We start from the raw sequence: 22,064 nt of genomic DNA on the forward strand, positions 1-22,064 counted from the left end.
CAGGCGGACTCTCAACCACTGCGCCACCAGGGAAGCCCCAGAACGCTGCTCTTTTTAAGTACAACTGATTTCCTGAGCTGGTATTTGAAAGTCATCATAGAGTCCCTCCCGAGACTGCTGGATTAGGTCCCAGAGAGTAACTCTTGAGGTTTTTCTTATCGGTTTCCTTACCTTAACTACTTACATTTTTCTATGTTTCAACTTCCTGAAGACTCTCTTCATGTAAAAATCAACACATTTTCCTGGAGACACCTCTTAAACAAAATGTTGGAAATTCTGATATTCATGAGTTTTGAATATTAAAAATTATGGGACACTATCCTTATGTGTAAAATACAGAAGATTTAAAAAATTCACACAGCACTGTACACTGCAGGATTATACTACTGCTTCAGGGTAAACTGAATATGTAATTTAAAAATATATGTTAACTGACACTGCATAAATACAAAGGATCATGAGCGATTACTACAAGCAACTATATGCCAATAAAATGGACAACCTGGAAGAAATGAACAAATTCTCAGAAAAGCACAACCTTCCGAGACTGGACCAGGAAGAAATAGAAAATATAAACTGACCAATCACAAGCACTGAAATTGAAACTGTGATTAAAAATCTTCCAACAAACAAAAGCCCAGGACCAGATGGCTTCACACGTGAATTCTATCAAACATTTAGAGAAGAGATAACACCTATCCTGCTCTAACTCTTCCAAAATATAGCAGAGAGAGGAACACTCCCAAATTCATTGTGAGGCCACCATCACCCTGATACCAAAACCAGACAAAGATGTCACAAATAAAGAAAACTACAGGCCAATATCGCCGATGAACATAGATACAAAAATCCTCAACAAAATACTAGCAAACAGAATCCAATAGCACATTAAAAGGATCATACACCATGATCAAGTGGGGTTTATCCCAGGAATGCAAGGATTCTTCAATATACGCAAATCAATGTGACACACCATATTAACAAATTGAAGGATAAAAACCACATAATAGTCTCAATAGATGCAGAAAAACCTTTTGACAAAATTCAACACCCATTTATGATAAAAACTCTCCAGAAAATAAGCATAGAGGGAACCTACCTCAACATAATAAAGGTCATATATGACAAACCCACAGCCAACAGCATTCTCAATGGTGAAAAACTGAAACCGTTTCCACTAAGATCAGGAACAAGACAAGGTTGCCCACTCTCACCACTATTATTCAACATAGTTTTGGAAGTTTTAGCCACAGCAATCAGAGAAGAAAAAGAAATAAAAGAAGTAAAACTGTCACTGTCTGCAGATGACATGATACTATACATAGAGAATCCTAAAGATGCTACCAGAAAACTACCAGAGCTAATCAATGAGTTTGGTAAAGTAGCAGGATACAAAAGTAATGCACAGAAATCTCTTGCATTCCTATATATGAATGATGAAAAATCTGAAAAAGAAATTAAGGAAACACTCCCATTTACCATTGCAACAAAAAGAATAAAATTCCTAGGAATAAACCTACCTAAGGAGACAAAAGACCTGTATGCAGAAAATTATTAGACACTGATGAAAGAAATTAAAGATGATACAAACAGATGGAGAGATATACCATGTTCTTGGATTGGAAGAATCAACATTGTGAAAATGACTATACTATCCAAAGCAATCTACAGATTCAATGCAATCCCTATCAAACTACCAATGGCATTTTTCACAGAACTAGAACAAAAAATTTCACAATTTATATGGAAACACAAAAGACCCCCAATAGTCAAAGCAATCTTGAGAAAGAAAAACGGAGCTGGAGGAATCAGGCTCCCAGACTTCAGACTGTACTACAAAGCTACAGTAATCAATACAGTATGATACTAGCACAAAAACAGAAATACAGATCAATGGAACAGGAGAGAAAGCCCAGAGATAAACCCACACACATATGGTCACCCCATCTTTGATAAAGGAGGCAAGAATACACAATGGAGAAAAGACAGTCTCTTCAATAAGTGGTGCTGGGAAAGCTGGACAGCTACATGTAAAAGAATGAAATTAGAACACTTCCTAACACCATACACAAAAATAAACTCAAAATGGATTAAAGACCTAAATGTAAGGCCAGACACTATCAAACTCTTAGAGGAAAACATAGGAGGAAGGAACACACTTTGACATAAATCACAGGAAGATCCTTTTTGACCCACCTCCTAGAGAAATGGAAATAAAAAAGAAATAAACAAATGGGACCTAATGAAACTTAAAAGCTTTTGCGCAGCAAAGGAAACCATAAACAAGACAAAAAGACAACCCTCAGGATGGGAGAAAATACTTACAAATGAAGCAAGTGACAAAGGATTAATCTCCAAAATATACAAGCAGCTCATGCAGCTCAATATCAAAAAAACAACCAAGTCAATCCAAAAATGGGCAGAAGACCTAAACAGACATTTCTCCAAAGAAGATATACAGACTGCCAATGAACACACGAAAGGATGCTCAACATCGCTAATCATTAGAGAAATGCAAATCAAAACTCCAGTGAGGTGTCATCTCACACTGGTCAGAATGGCCATCATCAAAAATACTACAAACAATAAATGCTGGAGAGGGTGTGGAGAAAAGGGAACCCTCTTGCACTGTTGGTGGGAATGTAAATTGATACAGCCACCATGGAGAACAGTATAGAGGTTGCTTAAAAAACTAAAAATAGAACTACCATATGACCCAAAAATCCCACTACTGGGCGTATACCCTGAGAAAACCATAATTCAAAAAGAGTCATGTATCATAATGTTCGTTGCAGCTCTATTTACAATATCCAGGACATGGAAGCAACTTAAGTGTCCATCGACAGATGAATGGATAAAGAAGATGTGGCACATATGTACAATGGAATATTACTCAGCCATAAAAAGAAATGAAATTGAGTTATTTGTAGTGAGGTGGATGGACCTAGAGTCTGTCATACAGAGTGAAGTAAGTCAGAAGAGAAAAACGAATACTGTATGCTAACACATATATATGGAATCTGAAAAAAAAAAAAGACTCTGAGGAACCTAGGGGCAGGACAGGAATAAAGACGCAGACATGGAGAATGGACGTGAGGACACGGGGAGGGGGAAGGGTAAGCTGGGACAAAGTGAGTCACAAGAGGGACGGGATATGGGGATATATGTACACATATAGCTGATTCACTTTGTTATAAACCAGAAACTAACACAACAATGTAAAGCAATTATACTGCAATAAAGATGTTAAAAAATATATATGTATATATTAAAGTTGGCACAAGTTTCATATTCCTTTACTAGTTTTAACAATTCTGGCTGGTTTCTTTTTTTTTTTTTTAAGATTTTTTTGATGTGGACCATTTTTAAAGTCTTTTTATTGAATCTGTTACAATACTGCTTCTGGTTTTTTTTTTTATGTTTTGGTTTTTTGGCTGCGAGGCATGTGGGATCTTAGCTCCCCGACCAGAGATCGAACCTCCACCCCCTGCATTGGAAGGCCAAGGACTGCCTGGACCACCAGGGAAGTACCTGGCTGGTTTTTTAGAATAAAGGCTCCTTTAGGGTGGGGTATTTTCCCCCCTACCAAAGGAAAGCAATTATTATTGATGAGTTTTGCTTTCTAATAAACCTACTTTATTAGGTTAGAGTTGAATTACTTAGATTAAAAAAAAAGTGTTCTTGGTAGACCACAATATGGTGCAAAGAGACTACCTCAATATTTATTCACTGTTAGGTTAGATGCACTTCCCTATTTAATTAGCCACAAATATAGAATTCTGCTGAAGGTGCGGTGGCTACCCTTGGCAGAATCAGGAATAGTATATCTCAGTAGAGCTCTCCTTGGGCCTCAGTGTCCCTAAATAAAGGTTTACAGCTGTTAATGACACTGTGCAAGGTAGGAACTTGAAGATCTAGAAAAGCTCAGTTCTTCTTATCTCATGTCTCTTCATATTGGCGCTGCACTATTTAAAAAGGGGAAGAATTGCACTAATAATTTACGTACATACAGTTATAGGAATGTTTACAAACAGTACCTACTGGTTCTGGAACCAAATATAGTATTAGAAGGTTTTATTTCCATCCTGATGGAAAACGTAAAGTGGTGCCCAGGTGTCTCTGCACAGCATCTCAGCCTCCAGCTGCCCAGCATTCTACAAGGTCCTCACCACTCCCCTCCACCCCCGGCCCCCCCATTTAAATTACCTAAGATATTTGAAACTTTTGAAGGAGGAAAACAACACATAGGTATTAGAAAGCTAACTACCCATTTACTTTCTGTTAAATATTACGTTTGGCCCTTTCCATATTCTACTTATTCTACTTAACTATATATTAACACTTACTTTTGGAAAATACCCAATATACAATAGAGCTAAATGTACCTGACTGAAATTAAAAGTGAATAGTCATTAAAATTTTCTCAGTTAAGAGATCTAAATGCAGCTGAAATCATAAGGATTCGTAAAGTTTCTTTTCAGCTTCAAGAATATTATAAACAAGAAATATCAATTAAATTCAGGGACCTGAGCAAAAATATTTTATATATATTAACAAGATTGACTCAAAACATTTGCATATTCAATCTTCTTTATCAAATCCTTAAGAACAGTACGTAAGACAGTACATAATGCTCTTTGGTCAAAGCATTCTAAAATCCAAGTAAAAGAACTGAATAAACAAAAATCCATGTTCTTATTAAAGTCTTAAAGGAAAAAAAAATAGAAACATTTAAAGCAATCCAATAATATGCCACCCATTCTCTTTTCTTCAAATAAAAGTAATACAAATTAAAATGTACTGGTTGAAAAGGAGAAAGGATTATGCTTTTAAAACTCCAAGTTTTAATGGAAAACATTTAAGAAAGCCTATTTCCTTTCCTGGAAGTCTTATTATGTTCAATAAACAAATGGATTAGAAAACTATAGATCAAATGGTTTAAATTCTGGGCAAGAGACTTCTACATTTACATTAACTTTGCTTAGGTAGCACACCGTTATTGGGCAGGACCTTCTTCACAAATGAAGAGTTAGCAAGATGTCATACTCTATTGGTAATTTGCTCTTAATTATGTGTCTTGCTTGGTAAAAAGAAGCCAGATCGATCTATAGCCACTCTCTGTGGGCAGGGGAAAGTGGAAAGAATGGTTATCCATACCAAAGTTTGCCAATACCTCTTTAGAGCCAGGGTCAAGGTAGAAGGGGTACAAAAAATTGTGTAGTCTGATCCAGAGGAAGTCCTGAGGTATTAAAGGTCCATTTTTGCACGACCTGAGAGACTATTAAACTGATGAATATTGGTGTTAGCTGTAAGTTGCTTGTTCTTCCTCATTTGTTGGTGACAGAGTATATAATAGTGTTGAAAATCAAGCAAAACACAAGATTTAAATTTACTGACCCTATGACTAGGTTAGGCATTTTAGTCATTATAAAAATGTATTAAAAAAATCTTTAGAGTAATAGTGTGCATTTAAAAACTTTTAAAACTTGGTAAGGTTTTAAAAAATGCAAGAAACAACAAACACTTCAGAAAAGATACATTTGTACACTGCCAATAAATACACATAAAAATTTATGTGATGCTTAAATGAGCACTCCTATTAAAAAGAGGCTGTTTATTCCAAGAGGTACATTAGACAGTATACTGCACTTGGCCAAAGGAAATTATTATTGAAACTACTTATCCAAAACAGGTAAGATAAAAAGTACAGCTATATTTAAAAAAATGCTTACAAATGGGATCCAATGCTAATTAATGCCAGTTTGGATATATCTAGAAGTATCTGGTAATATAACCACAGAGCTTGTAGGGAAACCAACCTTGAGGAAAAAAAATTCTAGAAGGTATTAAAAAATTGGGGGAATTAAATTTCATCCTCCTTTACAATTAAAATGGCCATGTAAGACATCTGAGATATTCCCAAAGCACGGGTTATATCTTTATGTTTAATTTAAAAATATAACCTAAGAACAAATTAATGTTTAGCTTTTATGTCCAATTGTTTCAATTCCAGTGCGTGCATCCTTTTATTAAAGAAGTGAAACTGATCAGGTTAATGTTTGAATATCTGGGAAAAAACCCAACAAGAATATTTAATAAAATGTATTACTGAATAATATTTCCACTTGAACAGCATTGTTACTCTGGCAATTAAGAGCAGAATTAAGCTTTCCTGACTCCGTAAGTATCCAATGTCATAAAAAAGCGTCTCCTGGCTGAAGAGCTCACTTAAATTTAATACGAACCCTAATGAAGTGCAAGGCAGAATTATTCTAACTTCTCTGACTCAAACAAAACAAGAGAACATGGATGTAGTTTGGCATCAGAAGATCTAGGATGGGATCCTGGCTGTGTGACTCTGGGAAAACCATTCAACATCATCAGATCTAAGATTTTCATCTGTAAAATGGCTATAATTTTATCTGATAACCTAGTTATAAGACTTACGAAGGTTAATTAAGATGATGTGCTTTAAACTACTTTATAGGCCACACAGCACATCTAACAAGGGTTTCTCAACCTTGGCACTGCTGACACTTCCAGATGGATAATTCTTGGCTGTGGGAAGCTGCCCGGGACGTTGCAGAGCGTGTAGCAGCATCCCTGGCTTCTGTCCACCATATGCCAGTAGCACCTATTAGTTTTGACAATCAAAAATGTTTCCAGATGTTGCCAAGTGTCCCCTGGGGGGCAAATGCACCCTGGAGGAGAACCACTGAGACTATTATTCTTTCTCCTCTTCCCTCTCCCTCGTTATCTTGTACACCATTGGCTATTTCACCCACTATGTGTGGGTGTATCTGTTCTCAATGCTTACCCATAAGACCTGGATTAAGATTATTGTGCCATCTGCCTAAATTTTCCTGATTCCCTCAAACGTTTAAGATAATCACAGCTCAGCAGTATGTATGTTTAAATGTTGCCACTTCTTCAATCAGAATATTATTCCCTTAAACTTGGGACCTTTCAGTGTAGAGGTAAAATGCTCCTAAGTACTTTGCTAATTTTGAAAGCAGCTCATGACTCAATAAATAAAATTACTATGTAAAGAAAGGGTTAACGGTATTCTCTGAATGGCAACAGTGAAAATGTTGTAAAGTAAACCACTTTGATAACTAGAATAAAAGTTAATTACTCTAGAAATAAAATGGTTTTGTATAGACAAAATGGCCCCTAAGAACTGTATAACTTATATTTTACACATATCTGTTATATACAAATTTTACATGTATCATAGTTCCTAGCCGCTGGAGCTCAACAATGGTTTGTTCATTTATGTAATAGGCACATATTTACTAAACACTATGTGTGAGGCACTGAGCCAGATACTGCTGGTGCCATCAATAATAAATCACAAAGGCATGGTCTCTATCCTCATGTTTCAGTTTACTGGAGGAGAAAAGAACTACTAGGCATTTAGATATAATCTAATACTATGCTAAAAGCACAATCACAGGCAAAGGACAGTGTGCTGGGGCATTCACCTAACTACGCCCATGATTGTGTGGGGAAAACTATATTTCCCTGTCAAAATTTCAGGGGAAGAGGTGGAGGAAAACCTAAAGCAGAAGGGTAAATAAATGATGATTTTTGATAACATATATTAACCAATACTGAAGGTCACATATGCCACTTAAGTTTCTATTGAAAATGGTGATTTAGATGCATCTGTGAAATGATCACCATAAGAAATAAAAGCAATTTGCCAATATGAGACACGGAGGTACCGTGTGTGAGTTAGGTATGAAAACACGTAATCTGCAAGAAGATTCTCCTGATACACAGGAATCAAAACTGACCATAATTCTTTGGCAGGATACCAAACAAAACAGCAAATCTCATTTAGTTTTACTTCATTTCTGTTTTCTAGGTTAAGGCGAAATGGTATTTAGCAACTCTTTTCTCAACTTCCTATTTCACTTGCTCCCAACAGAAAGAGGCTGGGATAGAACGCCTAGAGGGAGCCCCAAAGTAGTAACGAAGGAAGGAAAGGAGCGAAGGACAACAAATAGTTTTAAAGGATTGTTTCCTCTTTCTGCTGGGTGCAAAAAAGGTCTGGGTTCAGCTCTTCCGCTCACTTAGAAGATGAGAGGAACTTGGCAGAATTCTGGACTGGTATGCTCCCTTCCGTGAAAACGTTCACTTTACCTTCTATTTTATCCTCAGTTTTGGAGATGTGAGGTTTCCTGCCAAGCCCACTTCAGTGTACATAAACGTATACAGTTTTTAATCTGTCTCCCTAATGGCTGCATGCAAGGCATCTATTTTCACGTTCTATCAAATTGGAGCAAGAAGCATTTTTTAAGTACCAGGGATCATTATTCCAGTTCCACAGCTATTAGACCGACTCAGGTGGTCTATGATACCTGATATGACGATCTCAGGGACATCCAGAATGTTGCCAAATGAAGCAGTTTTACGGTGGCCCCGTTTAGGCTTGGAAAAGGCTGCAAAAACACATATATACAGTATACATGCAAACAACTACAAATAGTAATAGGAAACGATGAACAAAAACGGAATACTTTTCAAATAGTTATGTTAATAACACTTCATGCAGAATGGCATGCAGAACTATCTAACTTTTCATCCATGCTTAGAAAAGGCGTGATTAAGGAGCAAACAACTACCAATACAAGATGTTTCACATACTGGCTTTAATTAGCAGGAAAAAAAAATAAGGCCGAGACAAACAAAGCTGCAGGGTAATGAGAAAGCTAGATTTCAAACATGTTCATAGAAATAATCTACCTAAGTGAAACCACTGAAGTGCAATGGGGGGTCTAGGATGAAACTGGGAAGGAAAAGAGGAGTTAAAAAGAAATAAGCTGCCATATTTGTTTTAAATGAACAAACACAGGAATGTATGTCCGATTAGGTGCTTCTTGAAGTGTGCTATAAAGTAAAATTCAGTGATTAAATGATAATTACTGAATCAAAGTATGAAATGTTTATGCTTTTATAATTGTAAATATTTAAACATACTTCTGGTAAACTGAATATTTATTGTAGTTTCCAAAGTTTAGGGTATATTCCTGCTAAACTTGAAAAGTATTGAAAGGCTGGAAAATATGAACCTTTCAAAGTAAGACAGTTCACCAATGGATGTTCAACCATCTGTTTTACATTTAGGCAGAGAAAGGATAGGGTAATTCAAATGTGTGGTTATCTTTAATCTAGTGAAATAACACTTCTGTAAAGAATACTTATAAACCAGTACCTGACTAAAAAACTGACACGAGCAGATATAAAATTACTGTTATTACATTACAGAGCATTTCCTGTTTTAGGGTAGCAATCACTATTTGGCAGGTCTAACTTGAATGATATTCCTGAAATGAAAAAGGCTGCCGAAGTGTAAGCATGTGTTCCTGTGTACACTGTTCATTGGACACTACTCTGCGACAGTCCGACTCCACACAGAAACGCTTGTGACTCATGGAGGCCAGGAAAGCTCGACAGTGGCTGGTGACCTCCATTCAACTTGATCGTTTCTAAAGACCCATCTGTGTGGCAGAGACTCCTGGTCACCAGCGCAACAGAATCCCAACTTTACTCAGGACAGCAATGCTCCTAGATAAAAGGTTGCAGATCCTTCCTTCCCATGGAGCCACAGGGCTCTTCCTTCCCATCTGACCTTATCACTATGGCCAATGACATCTATGTGGGAGTTGTTAGGAGGGACTTCTGGGAAAGCTCCTTAAAAAAGCCTGGGCATGAGCCCTTCCCCTAATTCTTGCTTCTTGATGCCAGGACTGTGGATGTGATGATTGGAACTGTAATAGCCATTATGGAGTACAAAGTAACCTTCAGGATGAAAGCCACACAATGGGGATGACACAGAGAGACAGAAGAAACCCAGTTACCTAATGATCATGGAGCCTACCTCCAGATTTGTTTGTGTGTGAAAAATAAAGGTTATATGTTAAAGACACTGTTATTTTGGATATTCTGTAATATCTAACTGATTCTAATGCTAACTGATAAAATAAGCAATTAGTTGAAGACAAGTACAGTTAGGATGGTCCACTGGACAACTTCTTTCTGAAAAGACCTTCACACAAAATGAAAATATTCTATTTAGAAAAAAACCATAAAGACCTAAAAAAAAGAGGACAAAAACAAAAAACCAAACAAACAAAACCCAAAAACCTGGTTAGCTAAGTTAAAAAAAAAATAAGCTAATACACTTGGAAATATACTTGTATACACATATGTAGTTAAAAGACTAGAGGTAAATACATAAAAATGTTGTTTATCTCTGAGTGGGACAATTATGGAAGACTGGTATTTTAATTTGTTTATATTTCCATATTTTCCACAATAGACATGTATTTGTAATCAGTTCCTCTCCACCCCTGGGGGAATCAGAAAGAAAACAATTTAACCCAGCATTACTAAATGAACCTGGTTAGAAAAGGTTAGAAGCTCACTCAGGTAACAAAACATGTAATTATTTTTGTGCTGACCAGTCTTTCTGACAAAATGGAATATAAATGCTAGCTTTTTCAAGATCAAATAAAATTACCGCGATCTTTTATTTTATAATTAAAAGAATTAATCATAAACTTAGCGACTTTTTGCCACTGAAAGTAGGAGCAGCAGCAGATAGTAAGGCCAAATTATATTTGGATCTGGAGTACATTTTCCTGCTAATTTCAAAACATTTGCTATTACTTGAGTTCAGCACAAAATTCTAGTAGAATCACTCAAAATCCTCCAAAACATCCTGGTTTTGGCAAAATTTCAATTTCTCACTTAGATTTTCAGCTCGTGTTTGAGCTGAATTCCATTTGATAAAATCTGTAATTAGGAAGGTGTATTTTATAATCCAAATAATTTTACAAATCATGCTTTCCTTATTTGGAATTTGAGACACTTTTTGCTAGAAGCATAGGAAGTATATTGTAAACTAACTTCCTACTTTAAAAAAAATTTAGGACACGCACAAAAAAAAAACCACTGACATTCCCACTACTGAAGCAATTGAAACTACCATTTTCACTCCTCGTTAGACTTTTTTTTTTACCTGTGGTTGCAGCAATTCTGGCCTCTATTTCAGACATGTCAGCACTCATCCTCTTGCCTTCAGAGGTTGGGGGCAAGCTCTCCACACTGCTCCCACGAGAAGCTCCCAAGCTCAAACGTCCAGATTCGCTCTGTTAAAAATACAGGTCAATTTGAATCACTAAAGCTCTTTATATTTAAAAATCCTGGACAGCCTAGAAGGAGGAATATACCAACTGGGATTCTTAGGGGTTCTGTTCTGAAAGAAATAAAAAGTTTTCAGGGAGAGGGAGCTGTAAGGCTGAGGGAGAACAAGCTGCAGATACTGGCCTTTAGGACAGGCTGGTCACTAGAGTTAAATGCCCCAAATATTGGTTAACCTAAATGCATCGGACAAGATGAATAAAGTCACTCTTTAAAATGCTTTAAAACCAATAATAGCAAAAATATAATAAATCTGGATAATGTGAAATGAGAGATCTAGGGCAATTCCTTTAACTGGGGAAGGAATACGCATTTTATATTTGTAACCATCAACCGTTCAAGTTAGGGATCACTGTAAGGCAGGAGCTGCACAGGTGGCAAAGGAAGCAATCATCAGAAGAGGAAATGATTTGACTGGTAAAGTGAATTCTAGGAGAAAATCATTACACATCTCTACTCTTAAGCTTGCCTGTCTGTTTCAGGAACAAGATTCAGGACTTATATAGAGGAAGAGGACAAACAATTAACTTGTTAGTATAATGCTCATGACTACTGGTTAGGTTACCAAAAGATTTTACTTTTAGTAACAAAACAAACCTGTTGTTTTGCCTGGTTTTTCAACAGTTTTGATTCTAAGCGTTTAATAGTATCATTTGTGGCAGGAACTTGCTCCATATTAGTGTCGCTTTTATTACTGGTATTTGTAGAAGTGATGTCCATGAATGAGCCTAGGAAAGCAGAAACATTTATGACTACAGGTTGGGAATAATACAAATGCTTCATTCAATAAGATGCAACTTAAATTCTTTTCTAAACTAGCAAGACATAAATAGAAATAAAATCAAGCTAATGAAGATACCCAAACAAACCCATTTTAAATGAAATTTAAGGATAGCACAAAAAGGGAACCAAAACGCCCAGTCTTCAAATACTCAAGGATGACTTTAAGATTCTTAGCCTGAGCTAGTAGAATGGAGTGGCTATTAATCAAGATGGGGAAGACCACGGGAGGAATGACTTTGAAGTGAGCTCAGTTAGGAAATGGTAATTTTGAGTTCCTAGTAGATATCAAGCAAGTAGTTGGATATATGAGTGTAGAGTTCAGGTCTGGGATGGAGCAAAACATTGGCAAATACATGGTATACAAAGCCATGACACTGGATGAGATTACCAAGGAAATGAATTTAGATAGATAAGCAAAGAGCCAAATAACTGAGCCCTGAGCACTCTCACGTTTATAGGTTGGGAAGATGAGGAATAAACAGCATAGGAAAACATGAGAACAAGTGACCAGAGACGTAAGATGAAACCCAGGCTGGTATGGTATCCTAGAGATCAACTCAAAGTGCTGAAAGAAGTAGAGAGTAATGAACTGTGTCAAAGGCTGCTGAGAATCAAAAAAGATGAGAACTGAAAAGTCATTCATTTAGATTTTAGTAATGTGAAAATAACTGGTGACCTTGACAAGAGCAATTCTGGAGTAGTGCTATAATAAAAGACTGAATGGAGTGGGCACAAGAGAGAATGGAAAGAGAGAAGCTAGAGAAATACAAATACAGACTACAGCAGTCCCCCCTTATCCTGGGGGGATACATTCCAAGATCCCCAGTTGATGCCTGCAAACTTGGATAGTACTGAACCCTCATATACTGTGTTTTCTCTTATACATATATAACTATGATAAAGTTTAATTTATAAATTAGGCACAGTAAGAGATTAACAACAGTAGCTAAAAATAAAACAGAACAATTATAATATACCATAATAAAAGTTACACGAATGTGGTCTCTCGAATTGTACTACCTTATTGTACAAATTTAATACCTTTTCCGTCTAACTAAGCACTTATCCTGCACTGTGGCTGTAACTTCTGCAGTTTGAGGTATAACAGCAAAACTAGCATAAATTTCTTTTTCCTTTGTCACAATTTCACAGATAGAAGTTCTTACTGCAGACCTTTGGCAACCTCAGCATATGATTTTTGTTTTTCTTTCCTTACTAAAGTTGAGAACTTTCACCTTTTCACTTAGAGGAGGCACTTTATGGCTTCTCTTTGGCATATCCGAATTGCCAGCATCGCTACTCTTGTGCTTTGGGGCCATCGTTAAGTAAAATAAGGGTCCCTTGAACACAAGCACTGTGATACCTCGACAGCTGATCTGACAACCAAGAGGGCAGGATACACTGAACAAAGGGATGAGTCACGTCCCAGGTGGGATGGAGTGAGATTTCATCATGCTACTCAAGATGGCTGCAACTTAAAACTTACGATTTAGTTCTGGAATTTTCCATTTAATATTTCTGGACCACGGTTGACTAGGGGTAACTGAAATCACAGAAAGTGAAACCGTGGACAAGAGGTGACTACTATGCTCTGGGAATGATCCCAGTAGAAAGGCTAAAACTGATGATGTAAGAGACAGGGAAGAATTGCTAGGAAGAACAGATGGGATCTGCTGCACAAAGGAGACAGGTCTGCCTTTGGCTAGGAGCACGGATAGTTCAGCCACAGGAACAGAAGAGAGTGCAGAGTAGGGCAGATACAGGCAGTGGGGAGAGTGGGCTGGGGGAGCTTTTTTAAAAAAACATTTATTTATTTATTTGGCTGTGTCGGGTCTTAGTTGTGGCATGTGGGATCTTTTGCTGCTGCGCTCGGGCTTATCTCTAGTTGTGGCACGCAGGCTCAGTAGCTGCGGCACATGGACTCTCTAGGTGTGGCTCTTGGGCTCTGGAGCGTGCAGGCTGAGTTGCCCCACGGCATGCGGGATCTTAGTTCCCTGACCAGGGAACGAACCCGCGTCCCCTGCATTGGAAGGTGGATTCTTAACCACTGGACCACCAGGGAAGTCCCTCTACTATCTTTTTTGATGACCACAAACTATGAAGCTGAGGAACTCCTGAACTAAAACACAGCTTCTTAAATAAGAGTCTCTGTAGATTGTTCTACAAAGACCAAAAAGTAGGGTGTTCACGATAAAGGAAATACGTTGTTTTATATATATATGTATGTATGTGTGTATGTATATATATACATATGACATATATATATTTATATATATGATATATATATTTATAATATATATATTTACAATAATTTCTGATACTATTTGATCTAGCAGTATCTAAGAACTATTTTTCAAATAAAGAATGACATTCACAGCAATATGATATCCCATCTTTTTATATATAACTGCGTAAGAATTTCAAGAATGGAAACAGGTCTTCAGCAGCTCTTTAATCTGGGTACCTGCATGAAGAAGGGTGCACCTGGAAATTCAAACTGCAGTCAATCTGCAGTTAAAATGCAAATGAGGACATCATTCATTGCGTCTTCATTGTAATTTCATGGGAACAGAGACACAAAACTTTCGGTTATTCCTGTTCTACTCTATCCACTTACCTGTACTGGCGGCAGAGTTGCTCTGCCCTTCATCTGAATACTGACACGGGTATTGTAACGGCTCGTCTGCGCCTGGAAAGTACTATATATATAAAAAGTAAACAACAATTGAAACTGTCTTTAATACAAATTAAACCTTGTGAAAACTAACTTGAAAGGCACATTTGAATTACTTCCTTTTCGAGATTTGAATGTAGCAAAAATTGCTGCTTTATTTTCACTAAGGGATACACTGAATTTGTAAATACCTAAGGTTTTGATTTTACAAAGACAACAATGTGCTGCTCTTCTGAATTTCCACTATTATCAATGCCATGTATCTACCTACATATCTATTTACACAGTCTAGATAGTCTTAAAGAAAACTGCCAATATTCCTCTAGAGGAACATAGGAAATACAGTAGTATCATTCCTCATAATTATATGAATCATATTTATGTCTCACAGCAGTGATGTAAATCTCCAAATTGTTGAAATGACTTAGTCTGACAACGGAAACGGTATGCCATAATTTGTTAGAACCTATATTTTAAATATCAAGGATAGAGTATGAATGTCCCTCTATGAACTGGAGATAAAATACTGGATATATTTGTCGGGTGAAAATTAGAATTTAGGGAAAAAAAGGAAGGTTTTCTTCTCAAATTAGACAAAGCACATAAAAGCACAGTTAAAACGTGAACAATTTATGTAACCCAAAGTTTTAAGGTATCTGAGCTGTCTTCTTATGAATGTATCTTCAGGTCCTAGGATTCTATATATAGCTAGTATCCAAATATGCAGTTAAGCTTTAATCAGATTAGTTCAAGCTGGTTTGCCTAAGTTATTTTCAATAAAATGAAAAAACTAAATTTTTGGCCATTTAGGAAAGTACTTAATCTATATTTAAAGAGATTGAAAGATTCTTCTACTTAGCAAATTGTTCTGAAATTAAGCACTTTCATAAGTACATAAACTTTTTAAAGTCAAGGTACCACTTGATAGATGTTAGTGCACCAAAAACCAGAGGCCTAAAATTATTCAAATAATTCTAAAAGTGTTTGATTTATAGATTAGGAAATTCTAATAATCATTTAAAACAATCCTTCTAATTCCAAAATTCTACAGAGCCTAGAAGAAAGTTTAACTTTTTAATGGCAAATGAAAAGCTGAAAATATGCAATGAAAAACCAAAAGGTAAAAATCACTTAGATAAATGTGTCTGGGAATGCAACCTCTCTATTGCACTACATAAGTGACTGCTTGATAAAGATCTCTACTAAAGAAAATTTAAAACTTAGCAAGTATTAGAGCCATAAAATACCGAAGTCCTGTAAAGGCTTTAGAGATCACCTAATTCAACTTCTCTTACATTACAGATAAGGCAACAGGCCCAGAAACAAACACATCTGTCCACTAAGTTAAGCAGAAGGAAAAAGCAGGTCCAGAAACCTAGTCTTGCCATCTTTCAATTATAAAGAACTAGTTCTTTTTTTTTTTTTTCCAAAATAACGTTTCCTCCTCTGATTATATGAGTAAAGAACACCCATTCTAACGTGGAAAATACAGATAAGTATAAAGCAAAAAAAGAACAATACTGTCCCTTTACTTTAAAACCCCATTATAAGTCAGTATATATAAAATTCCCTTAAACCCAAAGCCCCTCAAAAGAAGGATTATACCCGCATCAAGTGAGTCATTATTTTCACAATTTCCTCCATTGAAGGGCGCTGAGAAGGATCTTTAGACCAACAACGAGTCATCAGGCTCTCAATGGGCTTAGGTAAATTTTTGATCAGTGGCGGTCGAGTACCTACAATTGAAAATTAGAGGAGGGGAGAAAAGAATGTATTTACTCAAAGAATGGTGTAAGTTTTTTAAAATATGCATTTCTGAAGTGTTATTTATTTTACAGATCTTGTAAGTTAAGATTTTTTTAGGAGGACTAGAAGTACCTTATTTTTTTGTCCTTTGGATTAACATTATATTTTCATAAAGCAGAAGCTACACCTTTTGAGAAGCCAAATTAAAATTTTTATATACATTATGACTGAGAGTTAATAATATTTCATTTGCTATAAACACTTTTAACAAATAATAATGGCTTAATGTGTATTTTATTAAGAATAAAATGGTGGCTTGAGGTAATCTTATTTGAACTATATTTTCAGATTTATCGTAACAATTTCAAATGTGTTTGAAAAATCATCTTCCATATGTCAAAAGTCATCAACTATGGTGTTATACTCACTGACCTCCAAATGGCTCTTTTGTGGGAAGACAGGTCTTAGGGTTGCTGTGAATCAATCATTTCACAAGCTGAAAACTGCCAACTTTTGTGTAATTAACAAGACTGTAATATCATTAGTAAGGTCTCTAACTTAAAGAAGGCCTCAAGTATAATGAAATCTTTGTAAATTTATCAATAAATAAGTTAGTTCTTTCATTCCTTACTTCATGGACATTCAATTATTTACTGACAACTGACAGAAAAAGAAAACAAACTGTCCTGGTCAATGCTCTAGCATTCTCTACAATGACAATAAAGGTAGTACAATGAAAGGTAGTATAGGAAACTGGTGAACACACTTGAGATTACTCAGATTACTGCTTGACATGTCTATGAATGATCAAAATAGTGAGGCAGATATTTATTTCTATCATGTGTGGAACAGTGTGTTAAAAATGCCATTAATCAGAATAATTATAATCAAGTGATAGAAATTAAACAACAGAGAGTGATGTTAAAAGTTAGAAGGTTAAGCAATTTCCCTTCATGAAAAGTTTATTTTCCCAAAGCACCTGGGAAGTAACTTGATTAATGAGGATATATTCTAATATCATGAGCGGTCAGAAACATTGTAACTACAGGTATAAAAGGAATAGGAGGGATGAAAGGACACTGTGTCCATAAATCAATGTAACTTAAAAATATAGGCATTTGAGCCAGAAAGATCCGGATTTAAATCCCAGCAACACCACTTACTAACCTTGTGACCTCGGGCAAGTTATTTAACCACTCTAGGTCTCAGTTCCCTAATGTATAAAATTGTGAAGTGAGGCAATAATAGTACTAGCCTCATAAGAATGAATGAGAAGATAAAAAGAAAGACTCTGTGAAGCACTTTGTGTTTTGCCTTTATGAACAGCTTAAGTAACAACACTTACTACAGTAAGTCCCCTACATATGAACCTTCAAGTTGTGAACTTTCAAAGATATGAACATGCATTCCGTCAACGTCAGGCGTGAGTGAAATTGCAGCTTGCCCTCCGTCTCCTATTGCTGACGATCCTTCAGCTCTACCATCTCCCACCTCCTCTCCCTCCTCCAGTCAGTAACTCTTCTTGACTGTTCACTCGATGCCAGCCCCTGTATGCCAGCTGTTGTACTGTACTACTGTACTTTTCAAGATACTGTACTATAAGGTTTAAAATGTTTTCTTTACCTTTTGTGTTTTTTATGTATTATTTGTGTGAAAAGTGTTATAAACATATTATAGTACAGTACTACATAGCTGACTGTGTTAGTTGGGTACCTAGGATAACTTTGTTGGACTTATGAACAAATTGGACTTAAGAACGCGCTCTCAGAATGTAACTCGTTCGTATGTAGGGGACTTACTGTATTATGCTTTGCTTTCTCTCCTCAATGAGACACTTGCTTCCTAAGGAGAAAAAGGCAATAGCTCCCTAATTATCTCAACCATGTGAGAGATTTTAATTTAATCTTTAAATTTTATTTTTTCCAAGAGAGTCCAGTCCAGTGCTTCTCTGTCCCCTCTAGAGAGCCAACCGAGGTAGTTGGCTCTGGCTGTCTACTGATGACCTTTCCCTAATGAGCACAGCCAGCAAACCTTCTCACCTTTGTGCAAAGCCAGGACTGCTCCCAGCCCTTGCCCGTTTTTAGAGTAGGGGGGAGGGCTGGAGACTGGTAATAAGAAATTGTATATTTTAATATTAGGGATAAATGGTCTTCTTTGGGGGAGAAACAATTTCCAAATAGGAATAAAATATATAAAATATAGTGAAGAAAAAAATTTCACAAACCATTATGAACAGCCCACATGATACGGAAAGCTGGGCCACCAATTTCATCAAAGGGTTTCCGACGTGTTATCACTTCCCAGAGGATAATACCCCAGCTGAAGACATCACATTTTTCACTGTAATTGCTACCTAGAAAAAAAAGGTAGTAAAATTTCAAGACTTTTTCCCACATGACTAACAGAAGCAACTGCTTTCATAAATTTTAAGAATGAGCATCATGTACAAAAACAAGAGAATGCCACATGTAGAGCTGAGAAATTACTCTTTCTGAAGACCTCAAGTCTTTGCAATAAATACATTTTTTAAATGAGTTAAGTATTAATAATGGACTAAAATCCACTTTAGAAAGCTGGTCATTTTTTACCTTCTCATCAAGAAACACAGACTTTATCTTTTATTTATTTAGACTTACTTTTTCTCTGGGGCAAAGTATAAAACATTTGTACACTCCTTTCTATAATTTCTTAATCTTAAATGTTCTTCTCCCATTCTCTTGATGGATAATACTACTATCAAAGCAGAAAAAATTTCTAATCTAGTGTTAAGATTTTCTTTTCAAAATATCTGGTGAGATAAAATTATTAATTTGCAAACTTAAAAATAAGTTGTAAGCAGGAAAAACTATGAATACAAGTTTACAGTAAGCAGATTATGCAGCAAAATTTATATGATTACTAAGTTGGCTGGTGAATCAGCACAGTTAAATAGCCAAACAAACAAACCCCCCAAATCCACAAACAATCCACTATAACAGTGACCAATTATTACAGCAATAGCTATGCATGTACTTTACAAAGGCACTAGGGAGTGCACTGTAAGAGTTACAATGACTTTACAATCTGATTTGGGCTACAGGTGCTGACATCTTTCAGAAATGAAGAAATCTACATAGCCTAACAGTCTGAGCTTTGTTGCTCTAAACAATTAACAGCAACTTTTATTTCTGGGTTCTTTTGTATAAACAAATCTTACGGCTCTCCATACTACAGTAATAACTGTGTTATTTTAACTCAAAGAAAGGCACATGAAATAAACAAATAATTTTAAAACAATGCCAACTATATGCATTCTGTATACAAACTTGAAAACAGGCGGCATTATTTAATTTTATATAATTTAACACTTGCTTGTCCACTAACTTTTTAACTGAATTTTGTGGCAAAATAGCTCCACTCAAGTGATCAGCTGCATAGCAAATTTTTTTCTCTTGGTGGCTAAAAACAAAGAACAAAAAATTTTAAATTCATCAAAAATAAGTCAAAATCAGAATCTGATTACTAAATGTTTCTGAATTTTATGGGCTTTCATACTTCCTAACCTATGAATCACACATCTTCAGTTCAACTTTTCTCATTTAAAAGATAAGTTGATGTTTTTATATAGAAACCTCATATGCAATTTATGGACCAGTCTTTTAGAACTTCAGTAAGACACAGAGACGTAAAACAAAGTAAGCATAAGCTTATCCTTTACTTAAGGTCCTTAGTATCTTTATTGTGGTCCTTGCATTCTTTCTAAGGCACGCTCATTTAAACTTTAAACTGCTGATTCTTAACCGCTAGGAAACCAACACAAAGCACAGTAGATCCTCATTATTCCCAGTATTATTCTACAAAGTTGCTGTGAACCTTGAATTAGTGAACACTGAATAATCTGCTCCTCGGGGAATTACAGGGTTGGGCTCCTATACTGATCAGTTGACATTTTTAGTCAACTGATCAATACATAACCTTGTTTTATGTGTGTTTCTGTTCAAAACACCTCATTTAATATAAATTGTTGATTCATTAATATTGAACTCATGGCCAACAGCACTGTAATTCATGCCTGAATGAAGATTAGCTAGCACATGTATTTTCTCTGTAAGACACATCACAGCCTTCTGATACTTAGGAACACTAGAAAGCACTTCAATATTACTCGTAGAGGCCATTTTAAATGGTGAAATCATCAACACAAAGCACAAAAAAAGGAAAAAAAATGAGGCACTAAATACATCACAAAAGTGATAAAATATGAGAACTGATACAACAGGGCAGAGCATTGCCTTGTTTGACCTCAGCTGGGAAGGTGTATGTTGGGTGACTAAATTTTTCCCTGCTTTGTGCATGCCTGTGAATAACTATGAAAGAATTATGAGTACTGATTTTAGGATACAAGTAGGCAATTTTGCAGTTATGCAACCTGAGAATGAGGATCAACCGTACATATGCTTGAACTTCATAGAGGGTGCTAGACAACTTAAATCTTGCTGTGAGATTCAAGATCTAAGGCTATATTTATTTAATACCTCCTTAGACTTTAGTATATATCTTATAATTATATACTATGCAGAAATAAAACCATGGAAACAGGGCAAAGCCATAAACACACTGGATTTACATGGAGTAATAAGGCAGATTATCAGTCACATCATGCTTTTGCCATTTTACCTTCAAAAACTTCAGGTGCCATCCAAGCAGCACTCCCCTTATTATTGGTCATGTGTGTCTGAATGTCACAGGCTGTACCAAAATCACAGATTTTTAAAACTGTCCCCCCTGCAACCAGCAGCAAGCTGTTTTAAAAAATAAAAGGTTATAAGACCAATATTTGATTCTACAATAAAAGAAGAGACATTTGTGGAAACAGAAAAGGTTAAGCAAAATGTCACCATTCAACTTCCGTGAAATGTTACCCACTCACCTATAACAGCTTAATAATACAGAGGAATATCAGCAAAAAATTGACCTTAACCTAGTTCTCTTAGGGAGACTGCTAGACCCAAATTTTGATGTCTCCATCTCTATCTCCATAATTTTTCGTGACTATGCTTCTCTCTGGGCCAAAATAAAACATGGGGTTTAAAAAACATCTAGCAAGTGAACATTATGGTGTCCTGAAATGGGAGTGGATGTATATCAATACTTTCATAAATTGTTCGCCCCCTATACTTAACCTTAACCAGTGTTTTTCAAGCTACAGGCAGAAACCTAGTCATAAAATTCTAGATCACAGATCTGGAAACCTACATCACAAAACCAATTCAGTAGACTATGACAGCATTTAAAAAATAAAATAGAAAATATCAAAGTGCATCACAACTACTAAGATTAAACATTGTTTCAGGAAAGTTCAGTTTCAGTTCTATATACATTAATATGCACACACGATAGATTGTGAAGTATTTCTTACTGTGGATGATGGTCCTGAAGTTTGCAAACCTGCTTTGCTCACCTGCTTTGCAGTGAGCAGAAATGAGTCTTTAGCCTAACATAGCAAGACTGGTTAGCTGTTCACTGACCCTATTTCCTTTCTTCTCTGGGTACATTTCTTAGCCTTCTGAGCAATTACGTATGGCTATATGACAATTCTAGTCAATAGAATGTGATGTACTTCACCTCCAAGCCCGGCCCGTATGAACTCTCACATATATAAACTCCTTTT

General features: G+C 36.1%; 1 protein-coding gene across 2 annotated transcripts in view; it reads right to left on the minus strand.

Annotated features, from left to right (window-relative positions):
- Positions 1 to 22,064, minus strand: part of MAP3K7 (mitogen-activated protein kinase kinase kinase 7) — a 69,525-nt gene that overhangs the window by 22,691 nt on the left and 24,770 nt on the right. The window contains exons 6-12 of one of the 2 annotated variants that reach the window (XM_081251313.1): positions 21,071 to 21,195; positions 18,639 to 18,767; positions 16,274 to 16,404; positions 14,612 to 14,693; positions 11,809 to 11,939; positions 11,030 to 11,159; positions 8,367 to 8,447 (exon numbers count right to left, since the gene is read on the minus strand). In XM_081251313.1, coding sequence (XP_081107439.1) covers positions 8,367 to 8,447; positions 11,030 to 11,159; positions 11,809 to 11,939; positions 14,612 to 14,693; positions 16,274 to 16,404; positions 18,639 to 18,767; positions 21,071 to 21,195 — 809 coding nt within the window. The remainder of the gene's footprint in view (positions 1 to 8,366; positions 8,448 to 11,029; positions 11,160 to 11,808; positions 11,940 to 14,611; positions 14,694 to 16,273; positions 16,405 to 18,638; positions 18,768 to 21,070; positions 21,196 to 22,064) is intronic. The other variant, XM_081251314.1, reaches the window with a different exon arrangement.

Source organism: Mesoplodon bidens, assembly GCF_964165515.1.
Source record: "Mesoplodon bidens genome assembly, chromosome: 12".
Classification (NCBI taxonomy): domain Eukaryota; kingdom Metazoa; phylum Chordata; class Mammalia; order Artiodactyla; family Ziphiidae; genus Mesoplodon; species Mesoplodon bidens.